The sequence below is a fragment of the Schistocerca nitens genome, chromosome 6 (genome assembly GCF_023898315.1).
Source record: "Schistocerca nitens isolate TAMUIC-IGC-003100 chromosome 6, iqSchNite1.1, whole genome shotgun sequence".
Classification (NCBI taxonomy): domain Eukaryota; kingdom Metazoa; phylum Arthropoda; class Insecta; order Orthoptera; family Acrididae; genus Schistocerca; species Schistocerca nitens.
In genome coordinates this window covers 11,821,521-11,842,370 of record NC_064619.1, presented here as the reverse complement: position 1 = coordinate 11,842,370, position 20,850 = coordinate 11,821,521, and the positions used below count along the sequence as shown (strand labels likewise).

At 41.6% G+C, this 20,850-nt stretch overlaps 1 protein-coding gene across 1 annotated transcript in view; it reads right to left on the bottom strand.

The window, feature by feature from the left end:
* LOC126262680 (tensin-1) overlaps positions 1 to 20,850 on the bottom strand; it is a 622,011-nt gene that overhangs the window by 403,378 nt on the left and 197,783 nt on the right. The window contains exon 6 of the mRNA XM_049959456.1: positions 17,530 to 17,679. Within this exon, the coding sequence (XP_049815413.1) occupies positions 17,530 to 17,679 (150 nt within the window). The remainder of the gene's footprint in view (positions 1 to 17,529; positions 17,680 to 20,850) is intronic.

Genomic DNA, 20,850 nt, shown 5'->3' with positions numbered 1-20,850 from the left:
CTATGGGACTTAACATCTACGGTCATCAGTCCCCTAGAACTTAGAACTACTTAAACCTAACTAACCTAAGGACATCACACAACACCCAGTCATCACGAGGCAGAGAAAATCCCTGACCCCGCCGGGAATCGAACCCGGGAACCCGGGCACTTGCATAAAAGAAACAGACTCTATTCTGACCGTGTATCATCCCTTATAATATGTGAAAATCAGCCCATTCCTTATATATATATATATATATATATATATATATATATATATATATATATATATATATACTGGAATTATACGTCACATTTTTGCAAATGTATTATATATAACTTCTCTACATACCTTGGTCATAGTTCTTGTATATGCTTTTACGTATGTTCCTTGTTGCTACCGCAACAGATACATAGATGTGATTTAGTTGCTGTAAATTGTTACTCAGCGTTTAAAATAATCACATACAGTATGTACATTTCTGGACATACCATGGCATTATGTTCTGTGAAGAAGATATTAACATACGCTAAACCAGTACTAAGTTCTGTAATACTTTTTTATACTTCACGTAAATGTATAGTCAAGGTCTAAAGATTTATAATACTCCAAATTTTGTAGTCTTTTGAAGATAACAAATTAATTTGTAGAAACCCATAAAGCGTAATAAAATTTATTCGTGACTGATGACTGAATTTTATCCTGAAAAAAAAAATAGGTTTGCTGAACAACATGTATTTATTCTTTATCCGTCTTACACAGCACAGTTGAAGAGATACTGTGTTGAAGTTACCTGTGATATGACTTCCCTGCTTCCAGCGATTGTTTGCCTAGTCTGTAATATATTCAGCCAACAGTGTGCCACGTTTATTTCAGTCTTTAATGTCAATGTGTGTTACAAAGGATTTTAACACTGCTGCGATGTATCACTGCAGCCCATGCTACGAGCAAACGAGAGCTTATAATCTGCCGTTGCTGATGGAACGAAATGTCAGCGGCAGAATTCGAATGTATCCCAGGCGAGCGCAAACCGACAACATGATTGACGGCAAGCGCGCAGCACACAATAAAGTCTGGGATTTGCTTGACATCTGACAGGAGAGAGAACTGTACGACGTTAGCTCATTAACGTCATTTGGCTAAACAAACTACACCGTACTGTAGGGAATAATGAAATATATATGCGAGTAAACCGTAAAATACTACCAGAGAGGGGCAGAGAGGGAGCTGTTTTTGACAGTTACACCGGTGCAGTGGCTCCAGCTCAGATCGAAAAATGCCGGCTACGCAGTTTTTCGCTTCTTGGGCTTTTCTGTAACAAGTGTTGCTTCTACAAAGGTGCATTTCGAAAAGTGGAATATAGTACACACTATTTTTAGGAGTGGTCTACATTTTGAAGTTATATCCACCATTTAACAAACAGAATGCAATAAGTTACACTAAATAACTCAACAATGACGCAAAGAGAAAAAATTTTATTCACCGGGGAGAAATCACGTAGGCAGGTTCACAGCATTCAATTTTAGATCTTCACCTACCCCTTATGTATGTGAATGACCTTCCACTTAACATTCATCAAGCAGACTTGATACTTCCTGGAGGCGATATTAGTTTCATAATAATTCACGTTAGAGAGGAAGCAACAGAAGAAACTGTTAATGATGTTTTTGAAGGAACAAAATAGAAAGGGGTGCTCTGATAATGGACTCTTCACAAAGTTTTTTTTTTTTTTTAAAAAGCACTATATTCAGTTCTGTACAACAAATGGAGTTGTACCCACAACTGATGTAGCACATGAAGAGGAGTCCGTATACAAGGTAGGTTGGTACACATTTTCGGGTGTACATATTAGTGAAAACTTGAACTGGAAGGGGGAATTACTCAGCTGCTGAAACAATTAAGTCCAGCTACTTTCGCTCCTCATATTATTTCTAGTCCTGGGAACAAACGAATCAAACTCATAACATATTTACATATTTCTACTCAATAATGCGTTATGGAATAGTATTCAGAAAGCCTTCAGAATATCAAAACGAATCGCAAAATGATTTGGATAATGGATGTAATTGAGGTGAATTTCAGAACAGCAGTGAAAGAGAAAAGTTGAGGATGAGTAGAAATAAATAATAAGGTTCTCAGGAAGAGCAGCTCCTTCGTGTCTTGGAATGGATAGTATATTTAAATCAAGATTTCGATTAATAATAAATGAAACAAAGCTTAACGTGGGTAAGAGTGGAAAAACAATGTAATTAATTATTTCGTTCACCTCAAGGCAACAGCAGAGGCAAAAGTGATTTTTTTGTGTAAGAATCAAAACTGCACAACTTGACTGAAATATGGGTGGCACCACAAGGGCGTCTTAAAAGGCAAAACAAAAAGTTTTCTTCAACAAGAGAGTCATATAACATTATCCAATATTAACATACAGTTCAAGAAGAAATTTTTTGAAACTCTCCGTGTAGAATACAGGACTTTATGGAAGTGAAACTTAGACCTTGTATGAACTAGGGAAGAAGGAACTGGAAGTATTTAAAACATTCAACAGATCGTAGAGGTCGTTTGTGGACTATATATTAATGTGTAGTTTATATATAGAATTACGAAGAGATCAAAAAATCACCTCAAGATAAAAGGAAACAGTACACAGGTCAAATAATAAACAAGACAAAGGTATATGGAAGGAATACACTAATTTAATTTCTTTCGTTGTTAGCTGAAACTTCATGCATTCTCCAACGTAATGAGGAGTATGGGTACGCTTAGGGTAAATCAGTCACAACGCAACAGTTACGTGGTCCTCTAAAATGCGTAGGATATTTTGTACAATACCCGTGTCCTGGTTTCCAATCATCCAGCAAGTGGGAGGGTAAAACGGCTTCCGAATTAAGCCTCTTAGTGCTGGTGTGAATACGGTAATGACACCGCGACATCCTACTGCAATCGCAATGGAGTTGATTCGCCACTGGCCGTTTAATCTGTCCCCTGTCTGTCACCAGTTTTCCATCAAGGAGCACCTGGTTAACGACGATACACGAGAATAAAGCGTCGCACGCTATCAGCTCATTCTGGAGTGGCGATTCAACGCTTTTCACGGAAGATGTAGCTGCCAGAACACATTAATCGTTCATTACCAGTGTCGACATGAACAAAGAGTTAACTTGCCGCCGTAGATGAGAGGGTGCCTTTTCTATCATTTGCACGTGTGCTATTGGCATGCACTGTTCGGATGTTACACCGCATCATGTTTTATCAGATGGGAGAGTGACTTTCAAAACTGCTTGCGAACTCATAAACGTAACGGTTTCAGTGGCTCTTCAGATTCGTTCTGAAAAGAATTTTGCGAAAACGGTACCTTCATCAACGTAAGAGTTAGTAAACTCATAAAAATATGCTGGATTGAGTGACACTGGACACGAAAATTTTATCCAGAGTGAAAATAATTTACTGATTCGAGGCCACTTGAATTTTGGAATTAAATGAGCTGCTCAAAAGTCTTAACGGAATGAATACAAAGGATCAAGTTGTTCTGGAAGAATCAGTGATTATGGACAAGCCCTACTGTTGATCTGTCACTATGGTACTGGTTTAAATAATGAAAGTAGTGAAGAAGACAGAACCAACAAAGTGACTTATTCTTTGATCATGATGATGTTACGGGAAACCAAAAGTAAAATCTGAATTTTCATGCAGAGGTTCAAACACATTAAAAGCATAACTGCTGACTAACTGACCGGGATGATTCTTTATGTCACAAACAGGGCATGAAACACAGAAATACACTGCCTTACAGAAAAAGTGAAGCACCCAGAAGACACGCTTGGATGTCCGTGTAGCTTTATACCTGTCCACAAAATCGGTTGGTGTATAAATGGTTAGAATCCCAGTGACAGGTAGAACGAACATTAGATTGCATTAGTGGTGTTCGTGGTTAGTGTTGTCACCAGGCCAAGTATGTAAGGGACATGAACAGCGAAAGAAGCTGAGTGGGCATTGTGAAGGACACGGAAATGTCGTATAATCGTGTGAGACAGCGTTATCAGCAAGTGACTGAGATAGAAAAGGGCCCCATTGTGGCACTCCATTTATTTGGCTGGTCCAAAGCGCAGCATCCAGGTTTGTGGGACCCGTAGATGTGACAGTATCCCGTAGCTGAACAGCACGAGAACATGAGGTCAGGCGTTACTCGTGTCCAGGTCCCGGACGACCAACTCTGACCACCATAAGAGAGAATCGCCGTACTGTGCCCCAGGCACGTCATAACCCCTTTGCATCGGCATCTGCAATATTCTTTGTCATCTCGCACCACTGGCTGGAGACTAGCAGGAGCCGTACTAGGGTTTACTGTCCCGTGCTTAGGCTGCCGTTAACAGCACAACAAAAACGACTGTATTTTGAGAGCTGCAGTGACGAGGAAGCATGGGCTCCTGATGAATGGCATGGTGTGGTATTGTGTTCAGCGATAAATGGCGGTTCTGCACTAGTCTGGATTACGACCGTAAGCAAGTACGTCGGCGACCTTGAGAGATGTCTTATTCTTCCGGTGTTTTTGAGAGGTACAGCGGTGTAACTCCTGGAATCATTGTATTTGGGGGGGAGGGGGGGGAGTCATAGGGTACGAGTTCAAGTCACTGCTGATAGTGGCTGAGGCATCTCTGACCGCATGATGGCACACCACGGACATTCTGCGTCCTATTTTGTTACCCCACTTGCGACAGTATCGTGGTGTCACTTTTCAACAGGACAATGCTCGCCCAAACATGGTACGTGTCTCTACGAACTGTCTTCGTGATGCTGAGATACTCACGTGGTCATCAGTATCCCTAGGTCTGTCCCCAACAGAACATGCCTCAGACCAGCTTGAACGTCATCTCCGTACCAGCACCAGTATGTAGGATACCAAGGGCCCAGTACAACAGGTGTGAGCCAGCTTGCCTCACGAGAAGCCAGTCAGTGACTGTATCTAGACCAGAGGTCGTGCAACACCATAGTGATAAGTGGTCTCATACTGCCAAGTTCTTGGTAAATTTGACTCGATTTTATAATCACAATAACTGAACAACTAGACGAGAAAGGATTAGATGGAATACAGTCTGACGAATTAACATCTGCACTTAGGAACAGAAAAGCAACAAGAAAACACGGTATTAATGCTGAATTTTTAAAATATGGAGAAATGAAGCTACACCAACGACTGCTACATCTCTTCAACGAATGTTGGGAGAAGAGTATTCCCAAAGACTGGAAAACAGCTAGAGTGATATCAATTTTTAAAAGGGAGATAAAAGCCTATGCAGTAATTACAGAGGAATAAGTTTACTGGACTCAGCATACAAGGTGTATGCTAAGAGTTTAAATATAAGACTTAAAACATAGCAGAAACAGTACTGCATGAGGAACAAATGGGTTTTAGGAAAGGACGCTACACAATAGATGCAGTTATTATCTACAGCAAATAATAGAAAAACGGAGAGAGTATAATGAAGAAACACACATTGCTTTTATTGACTTTAAAAAAGCTTTTGACAATGTGAATAGACAGAAACTTTGGGAAATAACGACGAATCGCGGATATCCGAAGCATTTAGTAAATGCCATAAAAAGTTTGTATCAAGACACAAATATCACTCTAGACCTCAGTCGTGGAACAACTAATGAGGTACCAACTAACAAAGGGGTACGGCAAGGCTGCTGCATCTCTCCAACTTTGTTCAACATCTGCAGTAATGAAATAATACATATATGGAAATCACAATTTCAGAGAGGCATCTACCTAGACAGGAACAATCTGTTAAATAATTTACTACATGCTGTTGATGCAATGATCCTTGCAGATAAGGAAGAAGACCTTCAGAAAGGAATTTACTTGCTAAAACAATTAAGTGCAAAATTTAACATGGAAATTTCAAAAGAAAAATCTAAGATAATGGCCTGCATGGGGAAAGAACCAATCAGAACCGAAATAGTGATAGATCAGAAGATTTTAGAGCAAGTAAACCATTTTAGTTACCTCGGATGTGAAATGAGATATGGCTACAACAGAGATATTGAAATTAAGCTTAGTAAATTCAGTCGGGTATTATGGAACAACCATCAGGAACCTAAAAAACAAAACCAGGAAAGACACACAAATTAAATTTTACAAAAATGTTGCAGTTTCCACACTGCTCCATGGAAGTGAGACATGGGTGATTACCAAGAAGCAAGAAAGCCGGATTCAGGCACAAGAAATGAAATTCCTTAGAGGTGTTAAAGGTTGCACATGCGAAGACAGAATAAAAAAATCAAGATATTAGATAAGAACTGCAAATCTTTAGCCTCAATGATAAAATTCGAGATTACAGAAGAACATCTACAAAGAATGGAGAGGGAGAGACTTCCCTTAAAGGCAAGAAATTATAAGTGCCATGGGAGAAGAGACAGAGGAAGACTGCGCCAGAGATGAGTACCATAACGGGCAATTCCTGCCTAATACCTGAAGGGAAGATGATGATGATGATGATTTTATAATCACTGAAATAACACCAAATACTCCCTCAACCAGTGAACTTATGCCTTGTTCCTTCCTCCCGTTCTGGGTGCTTCACATTTATCAGGCAGTGAATATTCAGTTTCTAAAGCAACACCAAAAGCAGGAGAGGTAGCAAAAATAGAACTTGAATCAATACATCGAGCATCTTATTCGAGTCCCTTTATGCAGAAAGCTGAGGTAGATATTTAACAGAAAAACTGAAATAATCGATACGCACGCGAGAGAGAGAGAAAGAGAGAGAGAGAGAGAGAGAGAGAGAGAGAGAGAGAGAGAGAGAGATGATGACGTCTGTAAGGATAGAATGTGACGGAGTTTGACGACTTCTTACATGTTTTCTTATGATTAAGAAATCAGCTAGCGTCTCAGAAACATATGGCAAGCTTTTTTTTTTTCAACGATGTGGGTGAAGAGAACAGACACTGTAAACGATTATAGCGACCTCTACTGGTAACGCGTATCATAAAAAAGGGGAGAAACTATATCCTGACCAATACCGAACATTTTGCGTGGGCTAAGCAAGAAAAAGATCGACGTTTAGGATTTAATATAGGTACGATGACAAGGTCATTATAGACAGGCGGTATGTTCAATAGGGAAAGGATGTGGAACTAAATCCTCACGTACTTATCAAGAGAACCATCCCGTCATTAGCCTTGAACGATTTAAGGAAACCACAGAATACCTTAACCTGATTGGCCAGGCAGGGATTTCAACCGCCGTCCTCCCAAATACGAATACAGTGTCTTCGCCACTGCCCCACCTAGCTGAGTGTGAGCTTAGACGGAAACTCAATAGTAATGATGGTGATGGGTTTCTTTCGTTCTGCAGCTGGTAAAAAAAAGAAGCCTCTTAGCACAGCACTAAAGCTAACAAGCTTAGGCGTGAGTATGGATAAAAGAAATTTTCAAAGTTTCTGAACAATTGCCTCGTTGTATCTACGTAGTGAACACATTAAAAATGCAACCCAATCCCGCATTAAACAAGGACAGGGAAAGAAATTGGTAATAACCTGTTCGATGTTGCATATTAGAGTTAATTAAAGAAACCAACAGAAAGGTAGTATTTTGGGGGAGCATAGTTTTAATCCCTGCCCATTTGTCCAGTTCTGAGTTTTTCGTAGTATCTCCGGCGAATACAGACTCGCTTCTTTCAAAACAGCCGAAAACTTAAAAGCAGTTACAGGGTCTCTGGTGCCGAATTACCGACTTACCTCGTCTCCGGCGAGACATTAACTTCCTTCTTTCTTTCTTTTTTTTTTTTTTTTTGAATTTCTGAACAGCTTTCCGAAACTAGGCCTCAGCACAGGAATCCTGCTAAATATTCTCAGATTTTACTGGAAATGAAGAAAAAAAGAAAGTGCCTGCGAAGTAATAGCCACAAGAATGTGACACATTTAAAAGAGTAGTCGTAAGAGCAAAGTCTTGAAATTTGGCAAAACGCCATCACAGGTGTCTACTGAAAGAATACTGTAGCTTATGAAATATGATGGAACGAAGAATTTATAATTGTGTTGTTGTAGCTGTAGTCGCTCTTGTGGCCTTTGGTACCAGGACTGTTTTCAGGCAATTTACCACGCCAGCCTATCCTCATGATCTCTGCCCATCTACTGCTATCCACATCTACCTGAATCCACTTACAGCAATCGATCTTTGGTCGTCCTCCACAATTTTTATCCTCAACACTACTCTCCATTAGCAGACTGATGTTTCCTTGACGGCTCAGCGTGTCCTGTCAGCTGATCCCTTATTCGAGTCAGGTGTTGTCCTACATTTCTCTTCTCCATAATACGTTTCAGTGCCTGTCCATTAGCAGCCACTCTTACCATGTAACCTTCAGCGTACATTTGTAGCAACGTATTCCTTACAAGTTCTTAGACTCTTACAAATTGCAGTCTGGTTTCTGTACAAGATGTAGATAACCTACATCCGGAACTTCAAAGAGCGTATTCAATTCAGTACTGTCAAAAAAAAAAAAGCTTTCTTTGAATATACAAAGACTATAAATGCAAGTTTTACTTTCTTCACTCTATCTTCCAAAATAATTCGCAATGTCAGTGTTTCCTCTAGTGGCCTACAGCTCCTCAGAATCAAAAATCTGTCTCATCTGTGGAGGTATTTCAATTCTTGTACTAACAATTTGTGTCAGTATTTTGCAAGTATGGCTAAAACTGATGGTTCGGTAATATTTACACCTGTTAGTTCCTTTCATCTTTCGAAAATCGAGTTAATACACTCTTCTTGAAGTCTGCTGATATTTCGTCTGTCTCATACATCTTGCATGGCAGGTGGAATATTTTTGTCCGTATATGCTTTTTCATAACGTTTTCTTCAAGTTCGTTTCTTTTGTAAAGCACTTCTACACTGGTGTGAAAAACTCAAGAACCGAAGTAGCTTTCTCATGACGTGTCACTGCCAAGTAACACAGCTCAGTTAAACGTGGACCATACATTGAAAGACCTGACTCATTGCAGTACAGTCTCTTGCATGGTGAGAGGTGGGAACACGTAATGCTCCTAGGAACGTTGTCGAACACGATCGTTTTTCTGGTCCAGGTGTTATGTTGTGGGGATGCATAACGTTCATGGGCGTACTGACCTATAAATCTTTGAACATTAACACCCTCCGTTCAACATTATTGTGACACTGTACCCCTTTCTCACGTGCGTCTTTTCAGGAGTGCATTCGGACCTGATTTCATACTTATGGATGACAATGCGCGACCGCACCGAACAGCGCAGGTGGACGAGTTCTAGGAACGACAGGTCATTCGTGTAACAGCTAGTACCCCCGACTTAAATCTCGTCGAGCACATGTGGGAGAGACGTATGCAGCACGTTCGCATGCACCAACGACCGTCCAACAGTTGACAATCGCCCTATCAGACAAGCTCGTTACGAACTTTGTGGCCAGCATGGGGCACGTTGCAGAAAATGCATTTCCGGCCGTGGTAATCACAACCCTATTAAGAACCATGTCCTCTATTTTCTAGTGTCCAGGGGACAATTGTAAATCGTCGTAACTTCAGTACGATTATTGTCTTTGAATAAAGGTGACATTTCTGTTCATCTCCTTGCGTTTTCTTTCAGTTACCTTCTGTGATATACTGTAGCAGTTATATCTATGTAAGGTCCAAGTGCCATCGAGCTATGTTACCTGGCAGTGACACATCATACAAAAGTTACTTTCGTCCTTAAGTTTTGCACAGAGCATTTCCTTGTTTTTTTTTTGGAGCAACTGCAGTGCCCAAAAAATTCTTCATGTGTTTTGTCGAAAGACGCTAAACGTTCATCAGTATAAAGATGTTGTTCAAGCTTCAGTAGCGTCAGAGAGGAAGGGCTGGGCGAATTCCAGCGGAATGGTAACAGCTGGAGCCACAAGAGAGCCGACGTGACCGCGCATAACGAGCAAAGGCGCAAAAAGAGGAACGCACTCACAGAGTGTATTTGCAAAAGATTTACTGGCCGCCCGGCCTTGGCTTTTGCTGCTGAAGATTCGCCGGCTCCACTCGACTTGCGGATGTACGCCAGCGTAGCGGCAACGTGTGGTGTTAAAAGTTAAAAAAAAGAAAAGACTCTGTAGAACTTCAGACGCGAAATGTTAAGTGGAAAATGCTGTCGGCGAATTCACGTTTTTGTAATTTCTTCTGCACCTCTGCTGTATATTTATACATAAAATCGCTTTTAAGCTTCAGTCGACGCGTTGCGGAAGCCTCCTGCCATCCTCAGGGATGTAACTGATTGTTATACACTACCTGTTTGTCACTGATTTCTGTTCGACTGGTTAGAAGATAGGTTGAAGAAAGGCAAGGTACGTTTATAGCAATTGTGTATTCAGTACAAGCTTTTGACAATGCTGACTGGAATGGATTCGTTGAATTTTTGAATGAAACAGGGGTAAAATACAGGGAGCGAAAAATCATCTACAATTAACACAAAAACTGGTCTACGGGTACACGGGTCGAAGGGTATGATAAAGTAGTAGTAGTTGAGAAAGGAGTGAGACAGGGCTGTAGCCTCTCCGCGATGTTATTCAGTCTGTACATTGAGCAAGCAGTGAAGGAAATCAACTCCTTGATTTGGAAAAGGATTTAGAGTTCAAGGGGAGGGAATTAAAGCTTTGAGGATTACTGATGATAGTGTAATTTTGTCAGAGACGGCGTAGGACTTGGAGGAGCAACTGAACGGAAGGAATGGCGTCTTGAAAAGCAGTTATAAGATGAATGTCAACAAAAGTAAAACGAAGGTAATGGAATGTAGTGGAATTAAATCATACGATGCTGATAGAATTATATGAGGAAATCAGACCCTAAATCTAGCAGATAAGTCTAGTTCTATCGGTAACAAAATAACTTACCATTGTCGAAGCAGAGAGGATATAAAATACAGACTGGCAATAGCAAGAAAAGCATTGATGGAAAAAGAGCAATTTGTTAACATATAATATCTATGTAAGCGTCAAAAAGTTTTTTCTGAAGATATTTTTCAGCAGTATAGTTTTGTATGGAAGTGATACGTGGACGATAAGCAGTTCAGACAATAAGATGTGGTGCTACAGAAGAATGATGGGTATTGGTGTAATTACTGAGGAAAGACTGAATCGAAAAAAGGAGTGTATTGCAGAATCTGGCGAAAGGAAGATATAGACTGATGGGACACATGCTGAGGCATCAAGGGTTCATTAATTTGCTAGTGGAAGGAGACGTGTAGGGGGTAAAAAAGAAAGAGGCATAGATTACAGTAATTATTCACGAATGAAGAAATTTGTACAGGACAGAGTCGCATGGTAAGCTGTATTAAACCATTCTTTAGACTGAAGATCATGATAGCGACAAGTAACGCTAACACTCGATGAAGCATACATGCATGTTGGCGAAATTTATAATGCCAACAGAAATTTAGGAAATATTTATTGGAAATTTTGTTACGAGAGTTGGCGTATAAAGAGCAGGCAGGAGGCCGCAGAAATATTCCCAATGCTACCAACAAGCAGACGCACCATCGGCAATATTATCACCGTAGCTTGAATGACCTTCTAGCTTCTTTCTATGCTGACGGTGCATTCAGACAAACGTTTCAGATAAGTAACTGCTTAAACATCGGCGGCAACGTGCCAGTAACTGTCGTACATGCCAGAAGTCTTCAGGGTAATGATACAAGCAAGACAATAGAAAATTTGGATGCTATAAGGTAGTTGGCATCTGCAGAATTCTTCATTTTCACATTCCGAAGAAACACTTGCTTAAGAGACACTATTTTTTTCGGTTTCGGCGAATATATTTTCGCCTCTTCTCAGAGGACTCTGTTAATCTAAAAATTCCCAACTAGATATTACTTTATTTGCTGTACTTGTTTTCCCTAGTGCCACTTACTCACAGTACTGTTGCAGCTGCAGAGGGCTGTACATTGTATGGCAACACCCACTGAGCTCAGTATAGAGACGACACTGATTACCTGATGAATTCTATATACGAAAAACTATTCTATTCTGACAACGGTGAATAGTACAAAAGGAGTTACATTAACAAAAGTTAAGCGCTGTTACGAATTAGAAAGCAAATGTAGTAATCTACATACTCCGTCAAATGCAAAAATTAATTTGAAGCATATTTCTACATCTACATCTACATCTACATTTATACTCCGCAAGCCACCCAACGGTGTGTGGCGGAGGGCACTTTACGTGCCACTGTCATTACCTCCCTTTCCTGTTCCAGTCGCGTATGGTTCGCGGGAAGAACGACTGTCTGAAAGCCTCCGTGCGCGTTCTAATCTCTCTAATTTTACATTCGTGATCTCCTCGGGAGGTATAAGTAGGGGGAAGCAATATATTCGATACCTCATCCAGAAACGCACCCTCTCGAAACCTGGCGAGCAAGCTACACCGCGATGCAGAGCGCCTCTCTTGCAGAGTCTGCCACTTGAGTTTGTTAAACATCTCCGTAACGCTATCACGCTTACCAAATAACCCTGTGACGAAACGCGCCGCTCTTCTTTGGATCTTCTCTATCTCCTTCGTAAACCCGATCTGGTACGGATCCCACACTGATGAGCAATACTCAAGTATAGGTCGAACGAGTGATTTGTAAGCCACCTCCTTTGTTGATGGACTACATTTTCTAAGGACTCTCCCAATGAATCTCAACCTGGTACCCGCCTTACCAACAATTAATATTATATGATCATTCCAAAAAATGGCTCTGAGCACTATGGGACTCAACATCTTAGGTCATAAGTCCCCTAGAACTTAGAACTACTTAAACCTAACTAACCTAAGGACATCACACACACCCATGCCCGAGACAGGATTCGAACCTGCGACCGTAGCAGTCCCGCAGTTCCGGGCTGCAGCGCCAGAACCGCTAGACCACCGCAGCCGGCTATGATCATTCCACTTCAAATCGTTCCGCACGCATACTTCCAGTTATTTTACAGAAGTAACTGCTACCAGTGTTTGTTCCACTATCATATAATCATACAATAAAGGATCCTTCTTTCTATGTATTCGCAATACATTACATTTGTCTATGTTAAGGGTCAGTTGCCACTCCCTGCACCAAGTGCCTATCCGCTGCAGATCTTCCTGCATTTCGCTACAATTTTCTAATGCTGCAACTTCTCTGTATACTACAGCATCATCCGCGAAAAGCCGCATGGGACTTCCGACACTATCTACTAGGTCATTTATATATATTGTGAAAAGCAATGGTCCCATAACACTCCCCTGTGGCACGGCAGAGGTTACTTTAACGTCTGTAGACGTCTCTCCATTGATAACAACATGCTGTGTTCTGTTTGCTAAAAACTCTTCAATCCAGCCACACAGCTGGTCTGATATTCCGTAGGCTCTTACTTTGTTTATCAGGCGACAGTGCGGAACTGTATCGAACGCCTTCCCGAAGTCAAGAAAAATAGCATCTACCTGGGAGCCTGTATCTAATATTTTCTGGGTCTCATGAACAAATAAAGCGAGTTGGGTCTCACACGATCGCTGTTTCCGGAATCCATGTTGATTCCTACATAGCAGATTCTGGGTTTCCAAAAACGACATGATACTCGAGCAAAAAACATGTTCTAAAATTCTACAACAGATCGACGTCAGAGATATAGGTCTATAGTTTTGCGCGTCTGCTCGACGACCCTTCTTGAAGACTGGGACTACCTGTGCTCTTTTCCAATCATTTGGAACCTTCCGTTCCTCTAGAGACTTGCGGTACACGGCTGTTAGAAGGGGGGCAAGTTCTTTCGCGTACTCTGTGTAGAATCGAATTGGTATCCCGTCAGGTCCAGTGGACTTTCCTCTGTTGACGCTTCGGCGTCCAACCGGATACAGTCGTTTACGAAGCACAATATTTCGACAGTGTACCCTGCCGTCGTTTTCAGGAAACTCCTGTAGAATGATGGTCTTCGCTACATCGTGCTTCATTTCTACTGTTATCGCTCCACACTCCTTATCTTCTGGCCTGTGTGTGTGTTTGGGGGGGGGGGGGGGGGCGGGCGATGGTCATATGCTGTGTACCATCTCCGGTGCCCTCAGGGTGCTGAAGGTTCAGATGGTTCAAATGGCTCTGAGCACTATGGGACTTAACATCTGTGGTCATCAGTCCCCTAGAACTTAGAACTACTTGAAACTAACTAACCTAAGGACATCACACACATCCATGCCAGAGGCAGGATTCGAACCGGCGACCGTAGCGGGCACGCGGTTCCAGACTGAAGCGCCTAGAACCGCACGGCCACACCGGCAGGCTGAGCTGAAGGGATGGGGTGGGAACTGAGAAGAGTATGGAGGGGAAGCGATGCAGCAAAGACTCCCATTCTACAGGTATCATCTGAAGATAACGGAAAGGTACGTTGTCGAATTATCGTCTTTCGTAAATGACTGCTGGACATCCGTGAGCGATACAAATAACTGATATGCTGGGAAAGATTACGACCAGAATTAGATATACGAATGGTGCCGGGGTTCCATAATACTATCTGCTACCTAAATCTGTAGAAGGGCACGAATATTAACCATTTAGTGAGTTAAACTGTTAACAGGTATGCAGTTTTTGGCCACTCTTACTCGTATTTTATTTTTAACGGGCTATACGTTTCGAGTGTAATTTAGTTTTCAGCGACCGTCCACAACTGTTATTTACACTCCTCAAGCAACGTTACGTTGTTGTGGGTAAGGTACTTCTGGTTCCAGTAACTGATCCCCCATACCGTGTCCTATTTGCAAGTGACGCGTGGGATGAATGGTGCAAATGGCTCTGAGCACTATGGGACTCAACTGCTGAGGTCATAAGTCCCCTAGAACTTAGAACTACTTAAACCTAACTAACCTAAGGACAACACACACATCCATGCCCGTGGGATGAATGATTGTCAATAAACCTCCATATTAGATCTAACTTCTCGGATTTGACCATTGTCCACTGACAGGATCAGTATGTCAAATGGAATATGAATGTCCTGAATGGTGCCTGAAGAATAACTTTTGTTTATTGTACACTAATTAATTGCTAAGTTACGGTTCTTAATATTTTATGCTTTTTCAATAACGAAATTTAATTTTTATACTATTATGAAATTATTGTTCATGATGGGTCTCTCTGACCTTCGTCGCTGGTATTCGGTTAAAAGTTGTTGGGAATAGTGCAAGTAGCCACAAATGCGTTTGACGTTGATAATGATGATGATGATGATGATGATGATGATGTGATGTGTTCTGCTCATTAGAAAGGTCAGCATTCTAAAATTCTCTCAGGTTTCGTTGCTGCATATAATACACTTATCTTGACGTCAATTAGGCCGTGTTTCCTTCTTCCTGAGGTCCTATTGTCAGTTACCATTCCCTGTAGTGTATTCTTTATTACACAATGTCTAACACTATATTTTTTTCGTCCTCTTAAATGCTTCCATTATTGGTCTTTTCTCAGTCATCTGATTAACGCAACCTCTTTTCCTTATTTTATATGTCCATTTCCTACCTTCCACCCTTCCCCAAAATTAAAAACGCTTCTCTAATTTTGTCTGTAATTCCTTGTATAATAGACCACAAAAAGTAATACTCCTTCTTTAAGAACATTTCTTTTTGCGACAGCTATCCTTATTTGTATTTGTGGACTACGTGTCATATTACTGGTTATTTCACATCTTAGGCACCTGAAGTTAACAACTTGCTCCACTAATCATAAAAAAGTTTCTCTTTTATCTTCCGTGAAATATTTTTGGTAAGCTATCATTTTATCTAGCAGCTTCACGATCTAAAAAAAGAACTGAACATCAGAGAGTGCATCACAGCAGCAATCATTCGACAAAGACCTTCGCTGACGTGAATCAGGATGTGTCCCATCAGTCTATCTCTTCCTTTGGCCACATTCTGCCATACACTCCTTTTTTCGATTCAGTCTTTCCTCAGTAATTACACCAATACCCATCATTCTTCTGTAGCACAATATCTTATTGTCTGAACCGCTTATAGTGAAGTAAAAATGATATCTGGAATTATAGGCCATCTGCTACGTAAGTGATATAGGAGACAATCCGAACAGCCCTCTTACATTGTTAGCAGATGGTGCTGTCGTCTGCCGTCTAGTGAAGTCGTTAGAAGATCTAAAATAATTACAAATCTAACTTAGATTGCAAAAAGCAGTAATTGATTCTAAAAGAATTAAAAAATGTGACGTTCTCTACACAAGTACTAACAAAAGCCCTTCAGTCACGGTCACGTTATGAACCAGTTAACTTTAAAGATCGCTGATTCATCTGTATAGAAACGTATCACAGTTAGCAAAAACTAAAACTGAGACGATCACATTGCAAGTGTTGTGGGCAAGGCGAACCAAGGACTGCGTTTTATTGTCAGAAAGCTTAGAAAATGCAATAGTTCTATTAAACGGACTACGCTTTTCAGTCCTTTTCTAGAACACTGCTTGCGGATTGGGATGTTTACCAGACAGGACTGACGGAGGACACTGAAAAAGTTCAAAGGAGGGCAGCTCGTTTTGCATTATAGAGCAATAGTGGACAGACTGGCACGGATATGGTAAGGGTCTTGGGCGTCAAATCGTTAAATGGAAGGCGTTTTTACTTGCGGCGAGATCTATTCGCGCAATTTGTTTCACCAAATTTTTCCTCTGAATGCGAAAATGCATTGTTGACTCCCACTTACGTAGGGTGTAACACCTCCGTTTTTATCCTGCCCTGATCTGATCGAATAGCAGCCCAATATTTATTATTAACATGACCGTGAACCTAATGGGGCTGGTAATCAGAATTGACTGCTACGGAAGTTTTTACTTTCCAGTTCGTCCTGTTCAATACTATAATACTGAATGTCTGGTAATAAGGAACACCAACACAGTTTTACTAATTACGAACTTATATTCTTCTCTAAACACAAAAAGGAGACAGCCACTGTCTTCGTCATACATATCTAATTACGGCTAATCTCAGCACAGGCTTTCTTCATTTGCCATTATCGTCACACGCTAATCCATCACTGCATCCAACACTGCAGTCCAAGGTTAGGCTGGCGCGGTAGACGCGAAACTAAATATGGGCACTAGTAACGTAACTGATCACTTTTATAAAGATACTTCATCACTTTCCCGGTATTTATTTATTATTTAGGGGTCTAACCACGGCGATGGTGACACCCCTCTCGGTTAAAAACCCCGTATTCCAATAATGGGCTCCACACACACACACACACACACACACACACACACACACACACACACACGCCACTCCCGCCAACCACTCTGGCGCATCTCGACACTCGCTCTCGCAATACGTCACAATCGATTGTTCGCCCTATCGACCTGTACCGAGTGCAAAGTTATAGTAAGGGCCTACGGACCCCTTACAAGGGGTGAGAGAAATCAGAGCTCGCAAGAAAGATTTAGGGGTTCATTTTTCCGATGTCCCACCCGAGAGTGGAGTGGTCTGAAACTGCTTCTGTGAAGCCACTGTCAAACACTCGGACGTGGCTTGCAGAGCGGCTGTGCAGATGCGGGTGCGGCGGACTTACCTGCGGTGTGAGGGCTGGTCGAGGTCTCCCAGCTTGTCCTGCAGGAAGCGCGCCATGGCGAAGCGGTCGAGCGCCTGGTCGGCGCTGCCGCAGATGTTGGAGTAGTGCATGTAGGCCGCCAGCACCACGGCCACGCTCTCCTTGCCGCCCCTGCAACACGACCACACCGCCACACCGTCAGTACCACGTGGCACGTGAGCACGGGCTCTGTAGCGCCCGTCTCCGCATTGTTAAAGAAAGTAGTTACACTGAAACACAAGAGACTCCCACAACGTCAATGAAGAACTCATCAACATACACTCTCACTGAGTCACAGTGCGAAAGGAGAAAATAAGTCAGTGTGTAATGTACGTCGTGTACACTACTATGCCCGACCAAGTTTAGCACCTGTCATTCCTTTTAGAAATGTGTGGGAATGTACGAAGAGCGCTACAAACATGTAGTATCATATTAACACAACTACCTTTAAAATATAAACCAAAATTCAGAACTTAATTAAACAAATTTAAATTATAGAAAGAACAAACAAGCAAAAGGTTTCCTTTTTGATTTCGTGGACCAAAGTGGGTACAATCAGACAGATACGTCTGCCAATTGAAGACATACAGTCTGAAAATGAGTCCGTGATCATTTTGTGGCACTTTATTTTCCAGGTCCCTCTTGATTAGACTAATTTTTACGCTGCACTATTACCGGTTTCGGCTACTGCCATCTTCAGATCGGTTACAAACAGAAACAGTGGTATAACCAGCTAAGTTCAATTTCCTGAAGCTAAATCTATAAAAGGCTTGGTGCTACATAAGAATAATAAAAAGAATATTAACATGATTAACATCTACATTTATACTCCGCAAGCCACCCAACGGTGTATGGCGGAGGGCACTTTACGTGCCACTGTCATTACCTCCCTTTCCTGTTCCAGTCGCGTATGGTTCGCGGGAAGAACGACTGTCGGAAAGCCTCCGTGCGCGGCCGAATCTCTCTAATTTTACATTCGTCATCTCCTCGGGAGGTATAAGTAGGGGGAAGCAATATATTCGATACCTCATCCAGAAACGCACCCTCTCGAAACCTGGCGAGCAAGTTACACCGCGATGCAGAGCGCCTCTCTTGCAAAGTCTGCCACGTGAGTTTGTTAAACATCTCCGTAACGCTATCACGCTTACCAAACAACCCTGTGACGAAACGCGCCGCTCTTCTTTGGATCTTGTCTATCTCCTCCGTCAACCCGATCTGGTACGGATCCCACACTGATGAGCAACACTCAAGTATAGGTCGAACGAGTGTTTTGTAAGCCACCCCCTTTGTTGATGGACTACATTTTCTAAGAACTCTCCCAATGAATCTTACCAACAATTAATTTTATATGATCATTCCACTTCAAATCGTTCCGCGCACGCATACCCCCAGATATTTTAGAGAAGTAACTGCTACCATTGTCTGTTCCGCTATCATATAATCATACAATAAAGGACCCTTCTTTCTATGTATTCGCTGTATATTACATTTGTCTATGTTAAGGGTCAGTTGCCACTCCCTGCGCCAAGTGCCTATCCGCTGCAGATCTTCCTGCATTTCGCTGCCATTTTCTAATGCTGCAACTTCTCTGTATACTACAGCATCATCCGCGAAAAGCCGCATGGAACTTCCGACACTATCTACTAGGCTACAGCTATGAATACCAGTGACACATACCATAAAATATTCTGATGTAGGTATCAACGTCAAATTATAGATGTAGTTACGTATTAAGTGCTACTGATGGCCTGGATGCGTCTGGTATCTACACAAACAACCTAGTACAGCAGAGGGCGCTATAGCTAGGTTGCATGAGTAGTCAGTATCGCATATTTAATATTTAAAATGGAGTATGCGTAGTCATTAATTAAAATTACTTCACATGGGAAAACAAGCGTCTGAAAATAAAGCATGTACTGACATACAATATGTGGAATTAGATCCATACTTACAATCCAAGTAAAAATTGCGAATAGTAATAATGGGAAGCTCCTAGCCTGGCAGAGTAAAACACACAATTGTGTAAAACCCAGTATAAAAGGTTTAAAAATAAAATCACACCTATAAATCGAAATTTTACAGCATGGCAAAACTATTAAACCATAACCGTAAGTGTAAGGTAATTAACGACGCTTATTTTGCCATGTTTACTAATTTTAATTAATGAGTACACATACTGCATTTTAAGTATTAAATTTGTGATACTGGTTACTCAAGTAACGTGGCTATAGCGCCCTCTGCTCGCCTCAGTCATTTGTATAAATACCTGGCGAAGTCAGGTCTTCACCAGCGCTTATATATACCTACATTTATAATTTGACGTTGATACCCACACCAGAATGCTTTATGGTTTGTACGGCTGGTATGCATGGCTGTTAATCACGTAAATATTTTTCATTTTTCTTATGTAGTACCAGACCTTTTCCAGATTTAGCTTCAGCAAATTGAACTTAGTTGGTTATACCAGTGTTTTTGTTTGTAATAGATCTGAAGATGGCAGTGGCCGGAAGCGGTAACAGGAAAGTATAAAAGTGTGTGTGCTCAAGACTGACCTGTAAAATAATTGTAACATACGTCTGTATTTTTCTTGCGGTTGCGCAGACACTACCTAAGTAATCACGTTTCCTAAACTTTATAAATAAGGCCACTAGATGTTGTCGGTTTTTTTGTATAACAGGTCGAGGGTCGATGGCGGTCATCGAGGCAGAGGGATGCTCGAAACATGCACCTAGGAATGGATACAGCTCAGTGAGGGGCAGTGCTATACGAGCGACATTCACGTGAGGCTCGATAGGATCTGTGATAACAATAGTACACACCATGCTAACTGTGGACTCGGAGAACATCATTGCGGACTGCCTGCATTCCTTCGTGCTTGACACCTTCCTCGTTGGCGACAACACTTCAACAAAATCGTTCAAATGGCTCTAAGCACTATGGCACTTAACATCTGAGGTCATCAGTCCCCTAGACTTAGAACTACTTAAACCTAACTAACCTACGGACATCACACACATCCATGCCCGAGAAAGGATTCGAACTTGCGACCGTAACGGCCGCGCGGTTCCAGACTGAAGCACCTAGAACCGCTCGGCCACACCGGCCGTCACCACAATCCTCACATGCGCTTTCCATTTCGTATCGTTTTGCAACGCTACACCCAGATATATGAACGACGTTACAGTGTAAAGCACGCCACTACTAATGCTGTATTCGAATATTACTGTTTTTTTTTTCTGCTTATCCGCATTAACTTACATTTTTCGACGTTTAGGGCTAGCTGGAATTTAACACACCAACTAG